General features: G+C 40.4%; 1 protein-coding gene across 7 annotated transcripts in view; it reads right to left on the reverse strand.

Annotated features, from left to right (window-relative positions):
• Nucleotides 1-21718, reverse strand: part of LOC133132628 (kelch-like protein 13) — a 56737-nt gene that overhangs the window by 34479 nt on the left and 540 nt on the right. Inside the window, exons 1-2 of one of the 7 annotated variants that reach the window (XM_061248179.1) lie at nt 21576-21706; nt 19674-19749 (exon numbers count right to left, since the gene is read on the reverse strand). In XM_061248179.1, coding sequence (XP_061104163.1) covers nt 19674-19726 — 53 coding nt within the window. In that variant the 5' untranslated portion in view covers nt 19727-19749; nt 21576-21706. Of the gene's footprint in view, nt 1-6393; nt 6688-19655; nt 19750-21326; nt 21448-21575; nt 21707-21718 lie in introns of those variants that run through there. The other 6 variants (XM_061248177.1, XM_061248174.1, XM_061248172.1 and 3 more) reach the window with 6 other exon arrangements.

Genomic DNA, 21718 nt, shown 5'->3' on the forward strand with positions numbered 1-21718 from the left:
TTAGTAACCGCAGACAACTACTTTGTTTCAACATTTTAAAAATGAACAGAGGTGACACGACTGCACGGTGTGAATAATGTCCGTTTCAGAATTAGGGACGGGGAGAAACCGACCTTCACACATTCTAGGCTATGATTATGCAACTTTCTTTGGCCCAATTTTTGCCTCTTTATAAATCTTGCAGAAAACAGCCATTTCAGAAAAGACCCATTTTGCCTATTAATGATAATTAAAAGACAATTACACTGTTACATTTGTAGATTTATTTACCTATTTAGCAGAAACCACTTAAGAGAGCATGAGCACAGTGGCATTATATGCAATCCAGACAGGAATAACTGCCAAATGTAACCGTTTATATGTTTGTAAACTATTAATGCTGCAGTACTAAATATAAAATCTGGATTCCAGACAAAGAGCCAAAACTTATTTAAACAATTTAAACAAATTTGCCATGTGCCGTTAGCCATTTCCGGCATAAATGAAATGAATGTCGCAAATAAAAATAAGAACGAAAAATTCTATAATTTGACAAAAATACTTCCGCTTGTCTTCATCAGTTAATGGGGCCGCAATCTTTGGCAACGCTCATTGGACTAAAACGAACGGTTGGCATAGCTGCTCCCTCTCCGTCACTTTGCTGGAAGCCCAGTCCGGGTTATTATTACTCTTAGACGAAACTGAACACTTTGGTTGCCTCCCATTGGTACAAGATAAAATGCCAGTGTCAAGGGAGAGGAAGAGGGGGAAAAAAGGAGAAGGAAATGAGGAGAGCATGACAAAACATCTGCCGAGGCCCTCTTTCCACTTGGCTGCTGAAGACATATTAGAAGATGAGCCATTTTGCCGTGTATAAAGGCGTTTAACACCGGCTCTTTGATTTCCCTCCGCCTCGCTGGGAAAGTGACACAATGCTGCAGCCTCGTTCAGGCCTCCATCACACTGAAATGACATCAAAGCTGTGACCCACCCGCCAATCATAAATTACAGCTGGTTGCTGCTGGTGCCATTTTATTGCATTATAAGGGCAAAATATTGCTATCGCGCATCATAAAAATGACTACTGTACAAAACCCCAAAGCAAATGTTCGATTGGTAACTGGATCAAGGATGTGATTTAAACAAACCCTGAGGCCTGGCATCGTCTTAAAAGGGCATGACGTCTGTTGGTGTGCTTCCGAAGAGAGATTAGGTTTGACTCTGGATGTATATGTGGCTGTTATCTGCTGCCACAGTGCACTTTGCAAAACAGAAAATCTCTTGATTCATGCCCTTCCCGTGAAATGCCTCTTTCTAACCTTGTCGTCAAATTCTCGGAATGCGCATGGAGTAGTATGCCAAGAAACATTTTTTTAGGGCACACCCCGATATCGCATATACATCCATCTTAAAGCTGAAACATGGTGCGCAATAATCAAGGGAGGTGATTTTATAAGTAAATGTGCACATTATAGGTAGCAACAATACACTATCGATTCTTGGGAACGTCATATTTTTTCTATTTCAGAACATTCAATGTTCTTGAATGAGCTGGCCTGATAAAGTGGAACCAGTCATAAATCAAGTACACACCCACCCATTTGGCAGACCAGGCTCAATGAAGCCTCAAAGTATTTGAAAGGATTTCAATATTATGTATCAAAATCATTTGGTATCAAAAACTAAGCAAAATAAGAATAAGAATGTCCACATCAGAGGATCCAATGTATTAATTTTGAGTTTACCATAGAAAGTCAGTATTTGCATCAATAAAACAGTTCATTTAAAAAAAAGGACCTAGTTGCATGATCTCTGCTGTTCCATTAAACAAGGCCTTATGGCGGTAGGAGACAGACAATACATCATACACATCCTCTACAGCATAAAATGGCAGATTATACAATAAATTACAATTTCTTCCTGTTATCTTGATTGGTCGCAATACATTCCATGAGACTGCTATTTTGATTAATGCATTGACAACCGTGCAAATGGTTCAGCTATTCTGAGCATTTTTACATTAGTATGAAATTAAAATGAAAAAATATGTATGATACAAAGTTCCCTATATAGTATATAGAACAGTTCCGTAGCTTTGTATAGTGAATCAGATTTTATTTTATTTCCTTGAACGGCTGTCGCCGTTGCCATTTTGGAAATATTCTAAACAAGTGGCATGCTAATACCCATAGCCATATCCTATATCCTATATCCTATAATGTAGAGTCCAACTGAGGCTTGATTTTTCGGACCAGTGCTGGGTTTTTGGGTTTGATACCGATGTCAATATTTGGGAATAAAAACAATATGTAGCTATCAGCCGATGGATCCTTCAAATTTGGTTATCAAATCGAAATAGTGAGAACGAAAAAGGTATTTCCAACAAAAAAGAATGAGGTAATGCATTTTGGGTGCCTATGCCCTCAATCCTCATTAATGCCAATCGAACAGGGGGGAGGTTTAAATGCAAGAAGTTGTTTCTCTGCACTCCTTTTGCCTACTTCTAAACGTTGCACTAGACACACATCCATAAATATAATAAATAAATATAATACATAAACTATAAATAAAAAACACAATACATTAAATTAGGATTATGTCAAATAAACATATCCTAGCTGTAGGAGAAAATGCTCTAAAGGGAATTTATTTGCCTTGTGGTTGTGGTTTAAGACTAATAAATGTACTTCCTTAGTATTCAAGGGTTTTTCACAATCTTTTTGTTCATTAGTTTTTATTGGCTCCACCTTCCAATGCGTCTTTAATGAAACCTAGATGCTTAAAGGAGTAAGATAGTGGTTGGTGACACTTTCTAGGTTTGTATATGCAATTTGCACACGAGGGCATTGAAGAAACACAATAAAAGTATTAAATATGTCCGTTCTTTAGTTTTGGAGAAGTAGTGCGTCACACGAGGATAACCACGATTATCCCTCCCCTATAACTCATGACCCATAGTTTGTGCCGCTGTCCTCCAGGCAAGACAATGCAAATATTTAATTTGACTAACGTTAGGTTAATTTAAATTAGAGTGCCTTTTAAGGAATATTAAGACTATTCCCGGTTATATTAATTTACTAATGTTAGCTAGCTAGTTTGTTTTAATAAGGTGACGTTATCGATAACGTTATCTAGCTAGTTTGCTTTCATAAGGATGTTATAGTTGCGCTTTTATCTTCACTTGGCTAGCCAGCCAGCAAAAATGATCATTGGATAAGTCAGCGTCCTTAGCTATCAATAGTTGAAATACTAAGTCAGCTAGCTTGTGAAAATTCAGTCTCCCAAGATGAGTGCGCATCATGGAGGTCGCTATGGTAACAAACAACAATGTGTGGAAAGTGGGAGCACGGTCTGTCAATCATAGCTAATTGACAGTTCTTATTACAACGCCCAGACAGTTTGGGTGTCTTTTCTAACTTTTATAGTGGGGAAAATCAGTTTTAAAATACAATTAAATGACTGAATATTTTTTTTTGTTTGTTGCCTAAAGAAAACTGGCGTCACATTCAACCACAATGTTACTCCACTACGAAACGTCATAATGGAGTCCATTTAAACCACTCTAGCTTACACCTGCTATATTCTGTCATCTGCTGTAAGTACTACCTGTACTTTCTATCACTGGCCGCAACACCCCTTTAGGTTTAATTTGCCTGGGGTGTGTCTGCACTTTTGACTGGCTAGCAATCCCAGCAAGCAAACAAGTTCGTCACTAAAAGCCTTTATGAATTACTTGGCATAGACACACAATACAGTAGCCGAAAAGCACTTTCCGAAAAGAAACCAACTTGCATATAGCCAAAATAGACTTTTGGAAATATCTCCCAAAATATCTATGAAAATCTTCCTCCGTTCATTGGAGACAAAGTGAAAATAAATTGGAGACTGAGCTTAAGAAATTACATTTCAAAAACTAACAAACACACGCGCACAGTAAACATGTCGTCCCCCACCAGCGATGTAGTTCCCACGACAGCGTTACAGAGAACTACATTTACATGGCAGTGAATATATTTACATTGATGTATACAACTGAATAGAACAGTCATTCATACATGGTTTAGCCGCGCCCTAGCATCACAAAAAAAGAGCCCACTGTATCTAGTATGACACTGTAAGTTATTAAAAAATGAAGAAAGCAGTTAGGAAACCATGCACGCGCCCACACACACACACACACACACACACACAATTCAAGGTTAGCGCAAGCGCGAGGGCTTCACACAGCCAGAGGTCCACACCGAAACCCATTACTGCCAATTCATTAATCAATGATTGTCATATTCTGTACCCATTTACATGGATCAAAAATTTTGGGGGAGGGCCTATGGATTGGTCTGCAACAAAACCAACAGATTGCTACAACTCACCAAACAGCACAAATCTCACCCAGCCAGGCAACTAAACAGAAGACAACTGAACAGCGGCGAAGGGGTGTTATAAAACACCACTGGCTATAATGGAAAGTCATTAACCAACACATTTAAACCAAGAAGAGAACTGCCCATTTCTAAGGAAGACATGTTACCGGAAATGATCATGTGTTATGTATGACGAGCAGAAGCATAATACCCATAGTATTAATATCATCAGTTTGTTCTGCTCAGAGCTTTGATGCCATTATTCAGGGAAGTTATTCTTTGAGGACAAAGGATAATTACCTTAATGTATCCATAACATATATGAATAAACTAGATTCCACCAATGTACAGAATTCAGCAGAGCATATTTACTGCGTCTACTGTAAGCCCAAAGGTCTTGCATTGAATTAAAAGCTACGGCTTTAGCATGAACCTTCTGTCATTCCCTGCATCTTCTGGCCAGCACACCTTTGCCATTTCCCAAGCATGAAATCTGCACCAGAGGCAGTAGTTATATTTAGACTTGAGTGGTGCATGGCTGGCAACACACATGCATGCATGCATGCACACACACACAGTGTACACACACACACACACACACACACACACACACACACACAGTAATGTTCCACCAAGGCACAAGCACAGTGTCCATTCCAACACTTCTGCAGTCTTTCAGCAATATGTCTTCCCCACATGCTGTGTTTCACACTATGACGGTCAGAACAGCACAGAGCCGAGCAGCTCAGGGACACAAGCTAAACATAACAGCACCATTCTCAAAGTTGTGTTTTCCCCTTCTGACCACAACTAGCCTGTAATCAGAGGGACAACATAAAAAGCTAAAATAAAAAAACAACAACCATAATATGAGAGGCATAAATATAGCGACAGGGCAGGGTTACCATTTAGATCTTTTATTTATTTTTTCATTGTGAAAGGCTTTCACCAGGTTTCTAGCAGGCCTCTCAGAAACGCTCCCATAAAATGTAATATACTCACAAACATAAAGCAGATTTAGAAACCAACTGTTCAGGGGACGGCTAATGTGCAAGACAAAATACTCAAAATAATATTTTTAAAAAATAAAAATTATGGAAAAGTCTAATGTCAACTTAAACCCCTGAAAACAAGAATGAAGTAGCCTGACAGGATCGTAAATGGCCACATCGCTTCAGAAATGTTTTAGTCTTCTTGCATTACAATCTGAAAAAAGGTGTACACATTGAAACAATAAATGGGATGATATATATATAAACTTCTAGAGCAACAACAAAGATCAAAATGCCTTAATTAGGGCACTCCTGCGGTGAGACAAACCCTGAAGCGCACAGACATTTGTATGCACAAACGTGCAATTATGCTTCATTGCTTATTGCACCGTAATCAAAACTGCTTTATTTGCATTCGCCGTTTTCTGATGATTAACCTCACACGGGCTTCAGCGCAAATAAAACAGCCTGAACGCCAGCTGAAACTTAATTTGTCCCTCTAGGTTTTTTTCGAATCACTCCCTCACGAGCGCTGGTCTCTGAAGAGTCTGGCTGAAGCACTGTTTTCGCGTGCTGGCAAGGTGCCCCTCCGTAGAAACGCGGTCTCCCAGGCGATAGGGGGTCTTAAACGTGTTGAGGGAACATTTCCTCTGGAGCCTGAGAGAGAAGCCGGGGCTTGTGACACCCTTCCCCCTTCCCCCTTCGCCCTCTCCCCCCCCTCCACCCCCCTCCCCACATCAGTGACAGATGACAATAGCTTCAAAACCAGGGCAAGAGACCCGCCCCACAAAAGACCAGCTCCGCTGGGCAGGGTAAACGGAGCCCGTGACAGAAGGTTAGGAGCGTGCCCGGTCGGATAAAAGCAGGGGAACGGCCACGGGTGGGAGGCAACGTCCGCTGGATCCGCACGGCGACAGGCGAATGAGCAAATCAACCGGCTACGGCAGAAACAAGCCCACGGTCATATTTAATCCTGTTCATTTCGGCTCAAGAGAACACATGGCGAGAAAAAAAAAAAAAAAAACACAAACACACAACGTTCTTTTCTTATTTATACTTACATGTACGCAGGCGAGAGTGGAGAAGACCTCGACGTTTTAAGCACGGGGACTGGGAATTTCCAGCTGACGGGAGAACCGCTTTTCCATTTCAACGGCATGTTGTCACCACAGTACTACGATAATAAGAGCAAAGAGCATTTCCATAGCAGGCTTCCAGCTAGGGCTCCCATCCCACACTGCCAGTGAAGGGGAGGATGGCTTCAGCTAAAGACAGGCTAGTGATTCCGCCAATGCCGTGAAGCTACTGATTCCGCTCCGCCGGCTGGCTGAAACAGAGCTGTGAGGCATCTCCTTCTCAAAAAAAAAAAAAAAGAAGGAAAAAAAAAAGAAAAAAAAGAAGAAAAAAAAGAAAAACCTCTGCTCTGTCCCCCTCAAGTGCTACGATGAATCTATCCGACTGGCTCAACAACACTGCCACCTTGTTAGAGGACCGCCGACTGCAGTACTGTACGTGTTAAGGGGGTTAAAAAATAAGAAGGGAGGGACCTGGGGAGGGGTGGGGTGGGGGTGGGGGGGGGTTGTGGGGTTGGAGACTCGGCAAACGGAGGCAAACGGAAGCATAATGCAGCTTTGTGTACTATTCAAACAATCCTAAATAGAAACGGAGTGCAGGGGATTGAGTAACTGTTATTAAGCTTAACTGGGATTTTTATCATAGGGGATAAAAAGGTGCAGGGACATGTTATACCAATTCAATTTCCTGGGGGAGTAAGGGGGGGGGGGGGGGGGTCGATAAATCCAATTCAAAAGCACAGGTCAGTAGCGCGGATTTGAGATGCACGCGCTCAAAATACACTTCCCATCGGCTCAACAATGGAAGTGGGATATCCACCACAGCGTTGCCTTGGGCTGAGGGGCAGAACAGGATCAAAAAGTAAATTTCTTGACCCCCCCAGTCCGGCTCCGTCTCTACACATTAACGCCACGGTGAGCAGTAGCTCGTTTGCGCGATTACCCTCCCTGTCCAAACGTGAGGTGAAGGCACTGAACGGCCGTGCAGCCTTCTCCAACCCCGCTCCACATTTTCCCCTGGACTGTCTGATTGAAATTGCTGTTTGAAGCCCCCCCCCCCCCCGCCTTCATGTGCGATGAAAAATATATCCCTCATGCATCTTCCAGCACGCCGCCTACGGAGGCAGGATCGTGCCCGGCTCCCCTTGGCCTGGGGCGGACGCACCGGCCGGCGGCAGCTGGGAAGCCGTGTCAGAGGCCAGCCAACGTCCAGAGCTCCTGCAGGGAGCTAATCTAATGGAGTGGGCCTAACAGTCATTCCGCCTTTCTTCAAGCAGTGTAATGGGGAAGGGGGGGGCGGGGGGGGCGGGGGGAGTCTAGGAGGTAGAAGCAGTGCCAGAACAGCTGAACCGTGAAAAACCCCTAACCATCCCCCACTCTCCTGTACCCGCTCCCCCTTCAGGAGAGAGGAGACGTGTGCGTGGCGTGTCATGAACAGGAACAGCAACCACGCCCAATGAACTGCCATTCAAAATCATATGAACTGCATATTCAAAATCATGTGAACTGCCCATTCAGAATCATGTGAACTGCACATTCAAAATCATATGAACGGCACGTTCAGTATCATATGAACTGCGTGTTCAAAATCATGTGAACTGCCATTCAAAATCATATGAACCGCACATTCAAAATCATGTGAACTGCCATTCAAAATCATATGAACTGCAAATTCATAATCATATGAGCTGCGCATTCAAAATCATGTGAACTGCACATTCAAAATCATGTGAACTGCACATTCAAAATCATGTGAACTGCACATTCAAAATCATCAGCAGAGATAGAATAGTTTATGGTGCATATTGTGCAACTCAGATATTATGAATATTACTATTATTGCTGTTCTTTTTCTTCCCATCACTGTCATCGTCATCTTTTTTGTCATGCATATTTATATTTCCAGTTTTGAGAGTGCCACCTGCCTTTAAACCTAAACCAATGTAAAACTGAGACACTGTGACATTGTCCATGTCAATTGGTGGGCAATGCAAAAGTGGACACTAACTGTGCTGTGGTCCTCTCCTTTAACAAATAAATATTATACTTTATATATTGTACCTATACACTATATTTCATGGCTCTTGCATATCATAATTTTGGCGGGGACTAAAATCCATGACAAAATATGGTGTAACAAAATACTTTCGCTACTCCAAGCTTAAGAAAACAGAAATTCATTTAATCTCCAAATGAAAGCTTGAGCTAGTTTTACACTGTAGCATTGTTCTCAGAAGGTGCAAAAATATTCCAGTTAAGGGGGCAGGATCTGCACCAAAATAAAAAATAAAATAAAAAAACAACAAAAGATTCAATATTCATGCCTCAAACATATCAACGCCCTCAAAACGGAGTGCATCTAAAAAAAGCATTGTTTAACATGGAGCCTATAAGGTGTTGGCTCCTCTCCGATTGACATGCGGTGAACCACCTACCAAGACGCTGCATTCTCTCATTACGCGCAAGGGGACAATAATGACTTTGGCACAGGCAGTGTGTTTTTATGATGACAAGAACCCGTGCTGGTTCCTATGCACCCTGCCCCCAGCTCAAGTGCTGTTCCTATGCACCCTGCCCCCAACTCCAGTGCTGTTCCTATGCACCCTACCCCCAACTCCAGTGCTGTTCCTATGTACCCTGCCCCCAGCTCCAGTGCTGTTCCTATGTACCCTGCCCGCAGCTCCAGTGCTGTTCCTATGCACCCTGCCCGCAGCTCCAGTGCTGTTCCTATGCACCCTGCCCCCAGCTCCAGTGCTGTTCCTATGCACCCTGCCCCCAACTCCAGTGCTGTTCCTATGTACCCTGCCCCCAGCTCCAGTGCTGTTCCTATGTACCCTGCCCGCAGCTCCAGTGCTGTTCCTATGCACCCTGCCCCCAGCTCCAGTGCTGTTCCTATGCACCCTGCCCGCAGCTCCAGTGCTGTTCCTATGCACCCTGCCCGCAGCTCCAGTGCTGTTCCTATGTACCCTGCCCGCAGCTCCAGTGCTGTTCCTATGTACCCTGCCCGCAGCTCCAGTGCTGTTCCTATGCACCCTGCCCCCAGCTCCAGTGCTATGGCTGTGGATGTACAGGTTGTGATGCACACAGTGCAGATGGAAGAGGACCTAGTGGTGTGCCTGGAAAATGTGCAGGTGCACCTCAAGCTACAGCTGCTTGCATGGCGACCTTCAAAACAAGGCAACTGGCAACTGTGGTGCTAGGAAGGGAAAGTAGTGTCCACCAGGCGGCAGCACTGGCCCTTCATGCAGATAGTAGTGGTAGTGGTAGTGGTAGTGGTAATTTATTTTAATTTTACAGAATGAATGCACATAGAAACAATGAATAACAATATTGACCAAAAAGGAGTAGGCTTAAGGTGTAGGCTTTAGCTTATTATACCTACTACTATTTTACATACTATATTCACATATTCAACCCTTTCACTACTAGGTTTAGGCTATACAAAAACAAAACAAAACCGAAACAAATACAAAAGTTCAAAACGTTTCATACACAATAATAATCATACCTCAGTTTTATATTTAACTATATTTAACTTTCATATTTAATTCATTGCAATCATGGTAGCTGTGGCCAATTACATCGTTATGAGGGCGACAAAGAGGCCTGGGTTTTTCAGTTGGGGAGAGATGTTTTGGGGACAGGTGAGGTGGAAGGAATGGTTTGTTGGATAGCCTTCTAGTTTTGGGGTTGTGGATGTGGATTGCTTCCTATTTCCCCTTTTTGGGTTATTGGTTGATTGTCTGATTGTTTTTGTTAATAAAATAATTCAGAGTATGCCTGTCCATCACGTGCACAGTGGCCACCACCAGTGCTGTGCCACACAACCCATCACCATCAGCTTATACACACCAGCCCCAAAGTAGCACTTGATGTAGTAGACCTGATCTTTGCAATGCCATGGAGGAGGCCACTGAAAAGGCAACTAAGACAAAAATGAACATCCACTGCCACAAGAGGAACGTGCACTTATCAAAAATATAGATTTCATGATTAATAAAGTGGCAACACTTTCAAGCCAACAGATTTATTCAAAGGCAACCCATTGGCACTGAAAGCTTGAATTTGCTCTTATTTTGTTGACTGAAAAACATTGAAAACTCCACTGCAGTTCTAGAAGATCAATGGCATGTAGGCCAATCGATTTTACTGGATACGGACAAGTTTGCAATGCACGAGAACATGCAGAACTCGGGCTCAAGTGAGTGTTCAAGAACTTGGAAAAAGTATTCGCCTGGTAGTTCATGTCCCTCTGTTAGAGATAAGCACATGCTACAATGATTACAATAAGCTTTAACGTACGGCTATGCTCCTGGTTTTAGCAATGCTGCAAGGAACATCATTAGCTATAATCCATTCCAAAAAGATTAAGGTTATTTAAAATGCACTGCTGAGCTATATTAATGCATTCGAGTCAAGGAGGATTTGCAAAATCTCCATAAAGATGTGCAGCTGAAATTCTGTAGAGCCAGTGCAGAGGCGCAGACCTGCAGGCAATACTTTGATCTGAGGGAGCGATTACCTTCCCTCGGTCGATACAACCCTTATCAGAATTCCGCGGTACACTACATGCGACATCATCCATTTTTCAGTTTTTTAAAGACCAGGTAGCCACAAGGGTGTGTGCTCAGATAACTCCTTATCGACGCGAGGCAGGGCAGATCTCCTGTCCTCTGCTTATGCAGAGCACCAGGGGCCTGGCTCTGACAATGTCCTCTCAATGTTGTTGCCCTCTCCTGCAAACTTACTAGTGCTTACACTGGAGAATTTATATTCTAAATATTATATTTTAAATTCACATAACTGACAAAAACAACCATACATTAATACAAATTCATTCACTTGTTAATTCTATTGGAGTAATTCCAATGATGAGACCATTGTGATTGCAATTTGCTATACTGTAGGCATGTTAAGCCAAAAATAGTCAAAATGTCCAGGATAAATCATTGTAAAGGGGCAGTTCACCACAATACTGCTTCAGCGGAAACTTCTGCCGGCGCGGATGCAGTTAGTGAATTCCCAAAGTAGAAGAAATAGTTTTGGGTTAAAATGTGCATTTTTGAGCTCTGTTGATGTCCGAGAGTAATTGAGGCATTATATTTGGAACGAGACGTTGGTGTTGAGTTTTTCAAACGTAGGTTATCAGCAGATTCATTACCCAAAAAAGGAGATTCATTGAGGTCCATTATATTACGGCAAACTGAGTCTAAATAAAGTAATCAAATCTAGAATGTCGATCACATCTCAACAAAACTATCTGGATGTACTCTGGGTAAGTAGAAACATACCTTAATTGATTTTTTGTGTAAACTGCCCCTTTAACCTAGGCAATATATAATAGTACTCAATATGAAAGAGTGGTACTACATTTTATGGAAAATACCTTCAACTATGACAAGGCAATCTGCCACAGAGCCTATAATTACCTACATTCCTAAGGCCTGAAAATCTCAGTCCATCTAAAACTTTTGCTCAACATGTCAAATTAGTTAAGGTCACTTTCAGGGCTACCTCCTTTCGCTAAACTTTTCTATTAAGTCCAATATAACGCACAGCAGAAATCTGCTCACAATAACCTTCATATAATCCATCACTATACACTCCAGGATGTCCACTCCATTTGCGCATACTTTTAGTTCTCAACGAGAAACAGTAGGAAACTGCTGTTTATCTTCCTTTATGAAATACTCATATAACATGTTTCTTTAAAAGACAGACTTTCACATTTCTCTCCCCTTTTGAGGCAAGTCATTTACAGCATATTACAGCTAAACCACTACACATATACGGATGTATGGTATATTTACGGCCATTTGGTTGCGCAGTTGCACAACCTCTCACAGCACAGCCAGGACCATATGGAAATGCATGCACTGCTGTTTATTTTCATAACAACAGTCAGTCAGCTGCCTTTTCCACAAAGTTTGCCAATTCCCGTACATTGTCCAGAACAGTCAAATTAGTGGGACAGAAAGCTTTGCAGGCCACAGAGCAGCAACTGGAAAAATCACTAGTTGAGTTTAGAGCTGCAAATGAGAACCAAAAATAAACAAAAGACATACAGTGGGCTCCACAATTATTGGCATCCTAAATATGGACAAAAAAACTATATAAACAATAAACTAAAAAAATAATACAGTTATTGATATAATATAATTTTCTTTATTAATGATTCAATAGAATCAACCAAAGTACATACATTTTTCAAATAATAAAATATATTTTCCCACAAAAAACAGGTTTCACAATTACTGGCACCCCTGGTATAATAGTTTGCGCAAACACCCCTGGCAAAGATGACAGCCTATAATTAGCAATAAGGTTTGAGGGAGGGGTTTTTGTGCTCAGTAAGGGCTGTCATTGTGACCCCTTTCCTGTTCCCTTCCAGTTCATTAGTATTTACAGTCCATTTATGGTCCTTTTTAGACTTGGTGACCCCAAGATGCAACCAAACGCCGCACTTCTTAAACCATGATCCTTGTGTTCTTTAGGGCCTCTCTCACCATCTGTGTGGACAGGGTGCCCTTGTATCCTCTTCCTGGCAAGTTTGCAACCATTCAATAATGTTTTTACAATTGCCCTTACAGTGCTAAGTGTCCTCAGCTTTTCCTATGCATTACATTAAAAAAGGGATTTTGTATTTTTCATTTTTATACTCTAGTGAAACAAGTGAAGGATTGACACAATATAGTTCCCATTGGCTGAGATTAACTAAACTGAAACATGAGTAAATATTTTTAAAAGTATAGTTTCTGTTTCAACAGGCAGCTGAACGATACCCTTTTTATTCCAAAAAAAAGCTCAAATCTCAACATTCTCTCGTTTCAAGAATTCTAGTCATTACAAGACATCTTTCATCAGGATCTGATTGATGTCCTCTAATGGTTTCACTGCCCGTTGCCACTTGGACAGCATCTACACTTAATTTCATTTGTAATTACAGCAGGTCGACAGGTTATTTGACTGCAGAGCAAATCAGGAGCTGATTAAATCTATTTATATTTTCTGAACATCTTCCCCAGAGGTTTTTTTAAACCTTTTTTACATTTTGGCAGTTTCGGTAGCTGAATTGCTCAGCTGTCCCTTTTACAACCCTGAAACCTCTAACCACTGACAGGCTCAGTGCTTGTCCCCTGGGGTCACCCTTGAACCACCAAATGATGAAAAAATTAAAATAAAAAGAGCAGCAGCTGCAACAACCCCGTGATGAATTTTCAGTTACTGTTTGCGGTCCATAATCCTATCATCGCAAATCCATGCAGGGAACACAACCACTCTCCAAAGACTGACTGACTGTAGAGCAGCTTTCATCAGGACAACACATCTGCTTGAAGGATACAGTAATTACCATATAAAAATAAATATTCAGTCACCAGAGAGTACTCCTATAAATCTTAGAATCTAGTCATAACTTATTCAGTCCCTACACTGCTATATAACAAATTATAGGCCATTATAAATTAGATCATTTATATTTTATCACAAGTCCATGAGTAAATATGTCAATAATTTCGAAACTAACTAAATTGTTTTCAAACAAAAAAGAAATATATCAATCCAGTATTTCGCATTTTCGATGGCAGGTTCCACAACAGTTTTTACTAAACAAGGATAGACAGGCCTAAACAGGAGCTTCCCCATTCATTTCTTAGACCCGAGTCTGAATAGTCAGCCAAGACAGAATGTAGAAAATTGGCTACACAACCTTGAGTGCCCAAACCTGGCAAGATGCTCTCATTCAGCAGTTCAGTGCTGGACAATTTATTTTCAAACACAGCCTCCTTTTTTTGTATCTCTGAGTTCCTGTTCATTGAAGGCAAGAAGCAAAGGTCTGCTTCTGTTACAATGTGATTCAGGCCCGGTTAAAGCAAAAATCAAAGAACTAGGGCATCTGCTGCTTAAGCAGCGGATACCAGAACCCCTGCAGTGAAAAGCTTTTGTGATTTGAGTATTCCTAGTTCATAGCGTAGTATCACGCTCCAGTGAAAACTATCTGATAAGGAGAATGCCTAGGCATAGAAACAACTGCCATCTGCTGGACACAAAAGGAAGTGCACACCCACTCAGAGTCCTAGAAGTCCTTAAGGGACACAGCACTGCTGTTAATTAGTTAATTCAATTGTTTCTTGGTCTGTGATTATTTAGTAATGCATTAGTTAATCTCAGCTGAACTACTTTTCCTGGGTCCATACACAAATACAATGCAAATATATAAAGGGCCATGAAATCTTAACTGCACAACATAATTTTCCTCCATAAAAGAACAATGAAAGTACAAACACACCAGATATAGACATGGCATCACTATTGGCTGGCTTTTATGTGCCTATCAGGGATTAATTAAACACCTGTTGCACTGCTACAGCTTTGCAGCACAATGTATGAATGTTTTTGTAAAATTAAAACCTTTGTCCCAGCATATCAAATGTATACAGTGGCTTCAGAAAGTATTCAGACCCCTTCACATTTTGCCCATCGAGCTACGCTCAATAACCGATAATGACAAAGTGAAAACATGTTTTTTCTTTTAATTTAGCTAATTTATTTAAAAAAACAAAAACTTAAATCACTAATTTACATAAGTATTCAGACCATTTGCCATGGCACTCAAAATTGTGGTCAGGTGCATCCTGCTTTAATTATACTTGAGATGTGTCTAGAACTTGATTGGAGTCCACCTGTCCACCATGTTTACCTACCTGCCGTAACAATGAGCACCTGTCATACCTAAATCCAAGCAGCGCTTCTTTCAGTCGGATTACTTATATAAATGACTTGAGTTCTGGATTTTTAATCTATTTAAAATGTTTTCACTTTATCATTATGGGTAATTCAGCAATGGCAAATGGCAAAAGCAAAATGGCAATTTTATCCATTCAAAATGTAGAATCAACAATGCAATACAGGGTGCAAAAAGTGAAGGGGTCTGAAAACTTTCTGAAGCCACTGTATGGAAACGGCTTGTAGGCGACTCAACATTGAATTCTCAATTAATTCCCTCAATGATTCTATGACGACAGAGGGCCAGTACTTGAAAGGTGTATGGTGATGGGCCTTAGTGGAATTGCTAACTTTATCCTCAGCTAATTGAATATTTATATATCATATTATGATATAATATCTATTGTCATGGTCAACAATGAAGCCATTTACATCAACATGTCTCGGGTTGTGCAATTGGGAGTAAGTCGGTAAAAACATTTGGTGCGGTGCTAAATTGGTGTTTAATCATTTTAATTAGACATCTCTAATGCTCTGTACTATTGGAGGCTTTACAAATGTGCACATATGAATGTTCAACATCTGGGGCAAACAAGGGATCAGAAAATACCATCTGATGGAATTTCTATACAAATGGTCAAATTGTAAAATACATTATTTGTTAAAAAATATATGTGCATCACAATCTCTAAGACGTAAGGTTATGTTAATGAGTCCAATTACTTCCGGTCCCCTAGGGTGGGGGGGGTGTATAAACAGGACCATAATTCCTCATTTCCCGGATATAGATGTAAATGTGGTTAAATTAATGCTGACAGTCAGTAATCTGATATTCATTGTTTCATTTCAAATTCAATGTGCTAGAGTACAGAGCCAAAATAACCAAAAAATATGTTACAATCCAAATACTTACAGACTGCACTACTAATGATTTTAATGTAAACATGTATTTGTTAAAAGACGGGCCTCCTCCTCTCCAATCAATATCAACAAATAGCATGATTAAAAAGTAAAAACTGAGTTAGAAGAACATATTTGAATATTTGGATTAAATGCAAGATTTGAGGTCTTCAATTAATCCGCATTTGTCACTTTTCAAAGTGCTTGGAATAGCCTGTCAAAGGGCTTAGGAGAGAACCCCAAGAGGTGGAAAATCTAGCAGCAGAATTTCAGTAAAAACATGTCAAAACCCCTGGATGATGAAAGCTGCCCTCCCTCCAAGAGGAGTTACTGAAGCACAGAGTGCTGCAGAAGTCACAAGCACATAGTCTCTCCATGGCCTAGCTTTTAAAAATGCCATACCCACCATAACTTTGACAACAGGTAGCATTTTCTGGCACCGGTTTTACTGCTAGCAGATACCAGGAGACCATGAAACATACCTGAAGGCACACTATAATGATTCACTTCTCCATAAAGCCTGCTGCTTAACTAACTGGATGGAGGGCACTGCTGGGAGTGAATGCGAATATCCCACATTTTTATCGTTCTCTATCAATACCTCTGGCACCAAGCATCTCTATGTAGACACATCTACACTGATTGTTATCTGCTACTATTTACATATATACACAGGCCAGCTGCTGCTTATAATGCATAAATCACCCGCGTATTAAATGTTTGGTTATAAAAAGGATAACTAATCTCAAAGGTAACATTATTCAAAGGTAAATGGATATTAAAATAAGAGTGAAGCACAATGGTGTTTTGTGTTTTATTTTGGAGCCTAAAGCAGAGCACTACAATATGGTTTCTGACATGCCGGATGACATGATTTTCTAGATCTAACACCAATGTGCAGTATGAAAGTCAAACAGCTTTCGTGTCAGGAAACCTTTTTTAAAAACCCATTCACTGAACCATATGGTAAATTCCACAAGTGATTGCATTTATATAGCAAGAAAGGACAAGTACTTTATCTTCATTATTAGCAGAAAAAATAACTTTTACTGTAACAAAATGGTACAAAACAGCATATTGAAAAGCTGCATTGTATGGTGTTTTTACAGAAAAGGCAAAGTCTGCTTTTGTGTGGGAGAAGGGAGTCACAGCTGAATGCAGATTCAGCCACTCGTGAGGTTATTGGGACACCTGTGGGGGTGGGGGCCTCGCTCCATTACAGTAAAAGCCTTAAAATATTAAATGCTGTGTTTTTAAAAAATGAATAGCAACACAAATTCCCCCACAAATTCCGTCAAGACCATCATGTGTAGTACCTTGTAGGGTTCTGAATCCTTCAGGCTTTTCAGAGGCAAGTGTCTGTGGTGCCAAACCAACACTTGGGAGGGAAATATAAACTTCAACCCTACCCTTTACACTGTGAAGGATGGAGATGAGGCCAACTCAAAACTAGCTGAGGTGCTGAGGAAGACTATTGCTGCATTTGGGTACAACATGCTTTTATATGTTTGATTCAGTCCTGGAGTGCCAGTGTCTGCTGACTTTAGGTGCATTTTGGGACCTGTGATTCTTTTAAGTTGCTGATTGGTTGATGAATCGATATGTTCCCAAGGCCTTGACTGACTATTCATTCAAAAAATATTTAATTTTAAAATAAATAATTTAAATCAATTATTTGCATATTAATCACAATTAATTGCATATTTGATCTGCAATTCAATGAAAATCAATACTGTTACCTTTAATCTGAGGGTATTTACATCCAGATCAGGTAATCCGTGTAGGAACTACACCCTTTTTTATCAATTTTGTGTCAGATATTTTGTTAATAAATATTTGACATTTTACATTTAATTTTGTGAAATCCTTTGTTATCATGATTTGTCATGGTATCAGAACGGAGGTACCAATGCTGGTATCAGTATCAAAGTCAAAATGTTTGCATTGGAACAATACTAATTTTGGTCTGATGTTTCTTGGTGCTTGGTGTGCACATGGTCTTGTATTCTTGGTCTTACAGCTAATTTGGAATTTTGGCCTTGTATGTGCCAAATATTGAATTCCTATTTGCAACAAAAGCAAATCAAAGTTAGTTATGATAAGGTTGTGCAGCAACAGGATGGAAATCATCCTCAAATGAAAACATTTTTTTTATCCCCGTTGCCTGAGTTTTCACTAGTTTAAAGTTCTGTGATTCACATAAAAGCTTCTTCAGGTCACAAGCAAGAGCACATCTGATAGATACGTTATTAATATCTATGGTCAAAGCAAGGAGCGAACTCAGAGATAGTCTGATTTGCACACAAGCCATGAACACATTTTGTTGAATATTATTTTTGGTGAAAAGAGGCTACATTTTATGACAGGTAACCAAGGTATAGGTTTATCAAAAACATTATTACCATCACAAAGGACACAAATTCAGCCACAACCAGGCATGTGTACAACATATAGAACAATAGTTTAAGCCTTCAAAAACAAATCCAGTGTCTGGGCTACACTGTGCCTACAGGAACATTAAATATAGATCACTCAGCTACTGGTCTAGGCCATGTTGCAACATGCATCCCAAACGGAATACAGCTACTCCCTCCTGGCTGGGCTTCACGCCAACACAATCCAACTACCTCTCATGCAGAACTACATAGCACAAACGGTCTTCTCTGTCCTTAGGTGCACTTATCTGCTTTCACTCCTTTGTGTACATCTGTTTTAACCCCTTACAATTTATTCTCTTCCATGTCCTGAACTGTTCTATCAGATGTCCATCCACAAAAAGACTTTTCAGCCAATGTGTCACTGCCCATGCTGGGAAGAGGTCCATGGCTTCATCAGCATGGAGGAGTCATATTTGACCTTCTGACACCTTACGAGGACTCATATCTACTGTACCTAACGTTTGCCAGGTTCAGTTTTGCCCCAGAAATGTTTAGTTTATCTTTGGCTAGCCCAGCCCATTAAACATAAATAAATAAATAAATAAATAAATAAACATATCTGGCACCCAACAAGGGCGGAGCACATACAATTCCCACACAAATTTGGAATGGTGGACAGTGTGCAACTTCAGCTGTATAGTACATGCATGAACCCCACTGCAGACTTGGAAGAGTGAAGAGATCCATGGTTCTCCTCCAAAACACATGCTGTTGCCAGCTGCTTCATTGCACACCACAGCATACAAAAAATTTCATAGAGAGCAAATTGGAAAAATACTTTTCAAACAGTATGCCTGCAGTTGGGGTCACTGGGTAGTGATGCATGCAGAATTCAATCTGAAGCAGAAGTCCCAATTGCATGTCTACGGGCTGGTGTGATCCGAATTCGATCCAAGGCTGTGGCAGCCCAATTTTAATACTCATATACAGGTTTGCATATTACCATGGATTCAATTTTGTGCTGAACTGGTATTGGATGGCCCGGCAGCCTTTTAGACAGTTGTACGCTACAGGGTCCATAGTTCATGTTCATTTGCTTTCTCAGCACTCTAATGGTAACTTTACTGCTCTGTGAATCAGCATGAATAATTTGATCTTCCAGATGAATTAAGGTACCACATAATAACAGAACCAATAAAACTCAAAGCTCAGACTAGGCTAAATGAAGAAGTAAAAAGTTGGACATACATTGACATGTTGTAGTACCTGTCACGCAGTCCAGTGGATATCGTCTCCCCTCTAAATGCAGGGTGTTCCATACCCTCACCAAAGCTCCAGCCCACTGTAAGACACAAGGTGGTCAAAGTAATTAAGACAGACAAGCACACACAGAAAACAAATAGTGCACTTAATTACTGTCATTCACCTGCATAAATTAATTAGGGTAAGCTTAAATATTTTCACTTTTCAGCATTTGTAGGCCTATTTCAGCATAAGCGGATCTTTTAGAGTGAGGATTTTGCACAATGCATTTAATTCTGTCAAAGCGTGATCTCATTAAATGCTTCCAAGACCGAAATGATAAATGCACCCAACAGGACTGCTAATACAAACCACAATGTAATTATTAACGTTAGCCTATGTCCAGATAAAAAGATGCAAACATAGAAGCAATCAGAAACTAAAATAATAGACATGGTGAAAACTAGCAAATTGCCACCCTGAGCCAAGATTACAGATTTTATTTGCTGCCGCTAATCTATATCAAAATCTAGATTACTTGCTGTACTTATCAGAAATGTCTATGTGGCAAAACCACCACAGTCCAGACATGCCTAAAAGTACATTCTAAATTGTAAACTTGCACTTGGCAGCTGTGCACCATATTTGTTAAACTAGTTGCTGAATACTCGCTCTGTATCTTAGGCAGTGGATCCCAAAGTGGGAGTGCAGAGAGAAACAATGGTCACGTTGAGGGTTGAAGGGAAAAAAAGTATAGAAACCAAAAAGTAAATGGCATCCAAGCAAAGTTTGAAGTCAAGAACAGCAATTCCTTTTTTATTACACCTTTAATGTAACTGAAACAAACCACACAACCATTAAAACCTGGTAATTTATTAAAAGTTCCATTACATATGCCTAAATCAAGCAGTCTAAACCTAGGAATATGCATTCATACGTTGGGACGAAAGCACTGAAGGCAGTCCGTATGGTTCACTAGACACTAGCTGTTTAATCAATGTGATTTGAAACTTCCCAATTTTTCTTGATTTAATCTGCAAGTTAATATAATTTTAGATGGAAAAAAATGAAAATGGAACCCAGTTCAAATTTCTACCAATACCTTGAGATTATTTCTCAGAATAGGGGCGCGTAACGTTATACGACATTTCTGCCAAACGTGTAACTTAGCCAACTTGTTCTTTGTTCAGACTAATGGATGCAAAACAAATACAACCGAAATCCCATAGACTATTTATTCTACAGAAACATTTGTGATGTCTAGAAGGATTAGTTAGGCCTAATCCAGCAATACAATAAAACAAATCTCGTAGTACTAAACACCACCTTGAAAATGTCAAATGAGTAACGTTAACCTACATTAACATGCGACGCAAATTAGCAAACTATTAAATATCTATTACACTACTTAGAATTAACCTAATGTCAGTCCTCAATCAGCAGCGAAGTTAAACTAAATAAACTAGCAAACTTCACTTGTCAAACTACCCGTGTGAACTCTGCAAGTTATGGATTCGTGCATGGAACATGATAAAACAGCAAATCAAGAAGTAACGAGATAGCATTAGTTTAGCACCTAGCTACGATCTCTACAAAACGTTCCATAGTATGTGAGATTATCTAGCTCATATCTTTGTTCCAGCACCTAACAATACAATCGGTCACAAAAAAAATCACCCGTTTTCTTGTTGTTTATGTAAACCATCAAGCTAGGCGACCAAGCTTCAATGCAGTTCCACCAAAGCCCACAGTAAGCCAGTTTGGCAACTGGGCATCCACAGTAGCTCAGGTTAGCAAGTTAGCTCAACAGTAGCCTACACATATAGCTAGAGCTAGCTAGCTAACGTTAACGTTTGATTAATACGAAATCGGTGCGTTTTCAAGAAACCACTGCAATAAATTAAAAGGCTGCAAAGGTTTGCTTACCAACACATTCGCAAATAGCTTACTAATGTTACGTGAAACTTCTCAAAGTTGGCTGACTTGCCGACCTATCATACTAGCTAGCCTGTAGGATAAAGACTAGCCAGCCGGCTAAAGCAGTCCTTTGCATGACTACGGTTGTTTCC

The sequence above is a fragment of the Conger conger genome, chromosome 7 (genome assembly GCF_963514075.1).
Source record: "Conger conger chromosome 7, fConCon1.1, whole genome shotgun sequence".
Classification (NCBI taxonomy): Eukaryota; Metazoa; Chordata; class Actinopteri; order Anguilliformes; family Congridae; genus Conger; species Conger conger.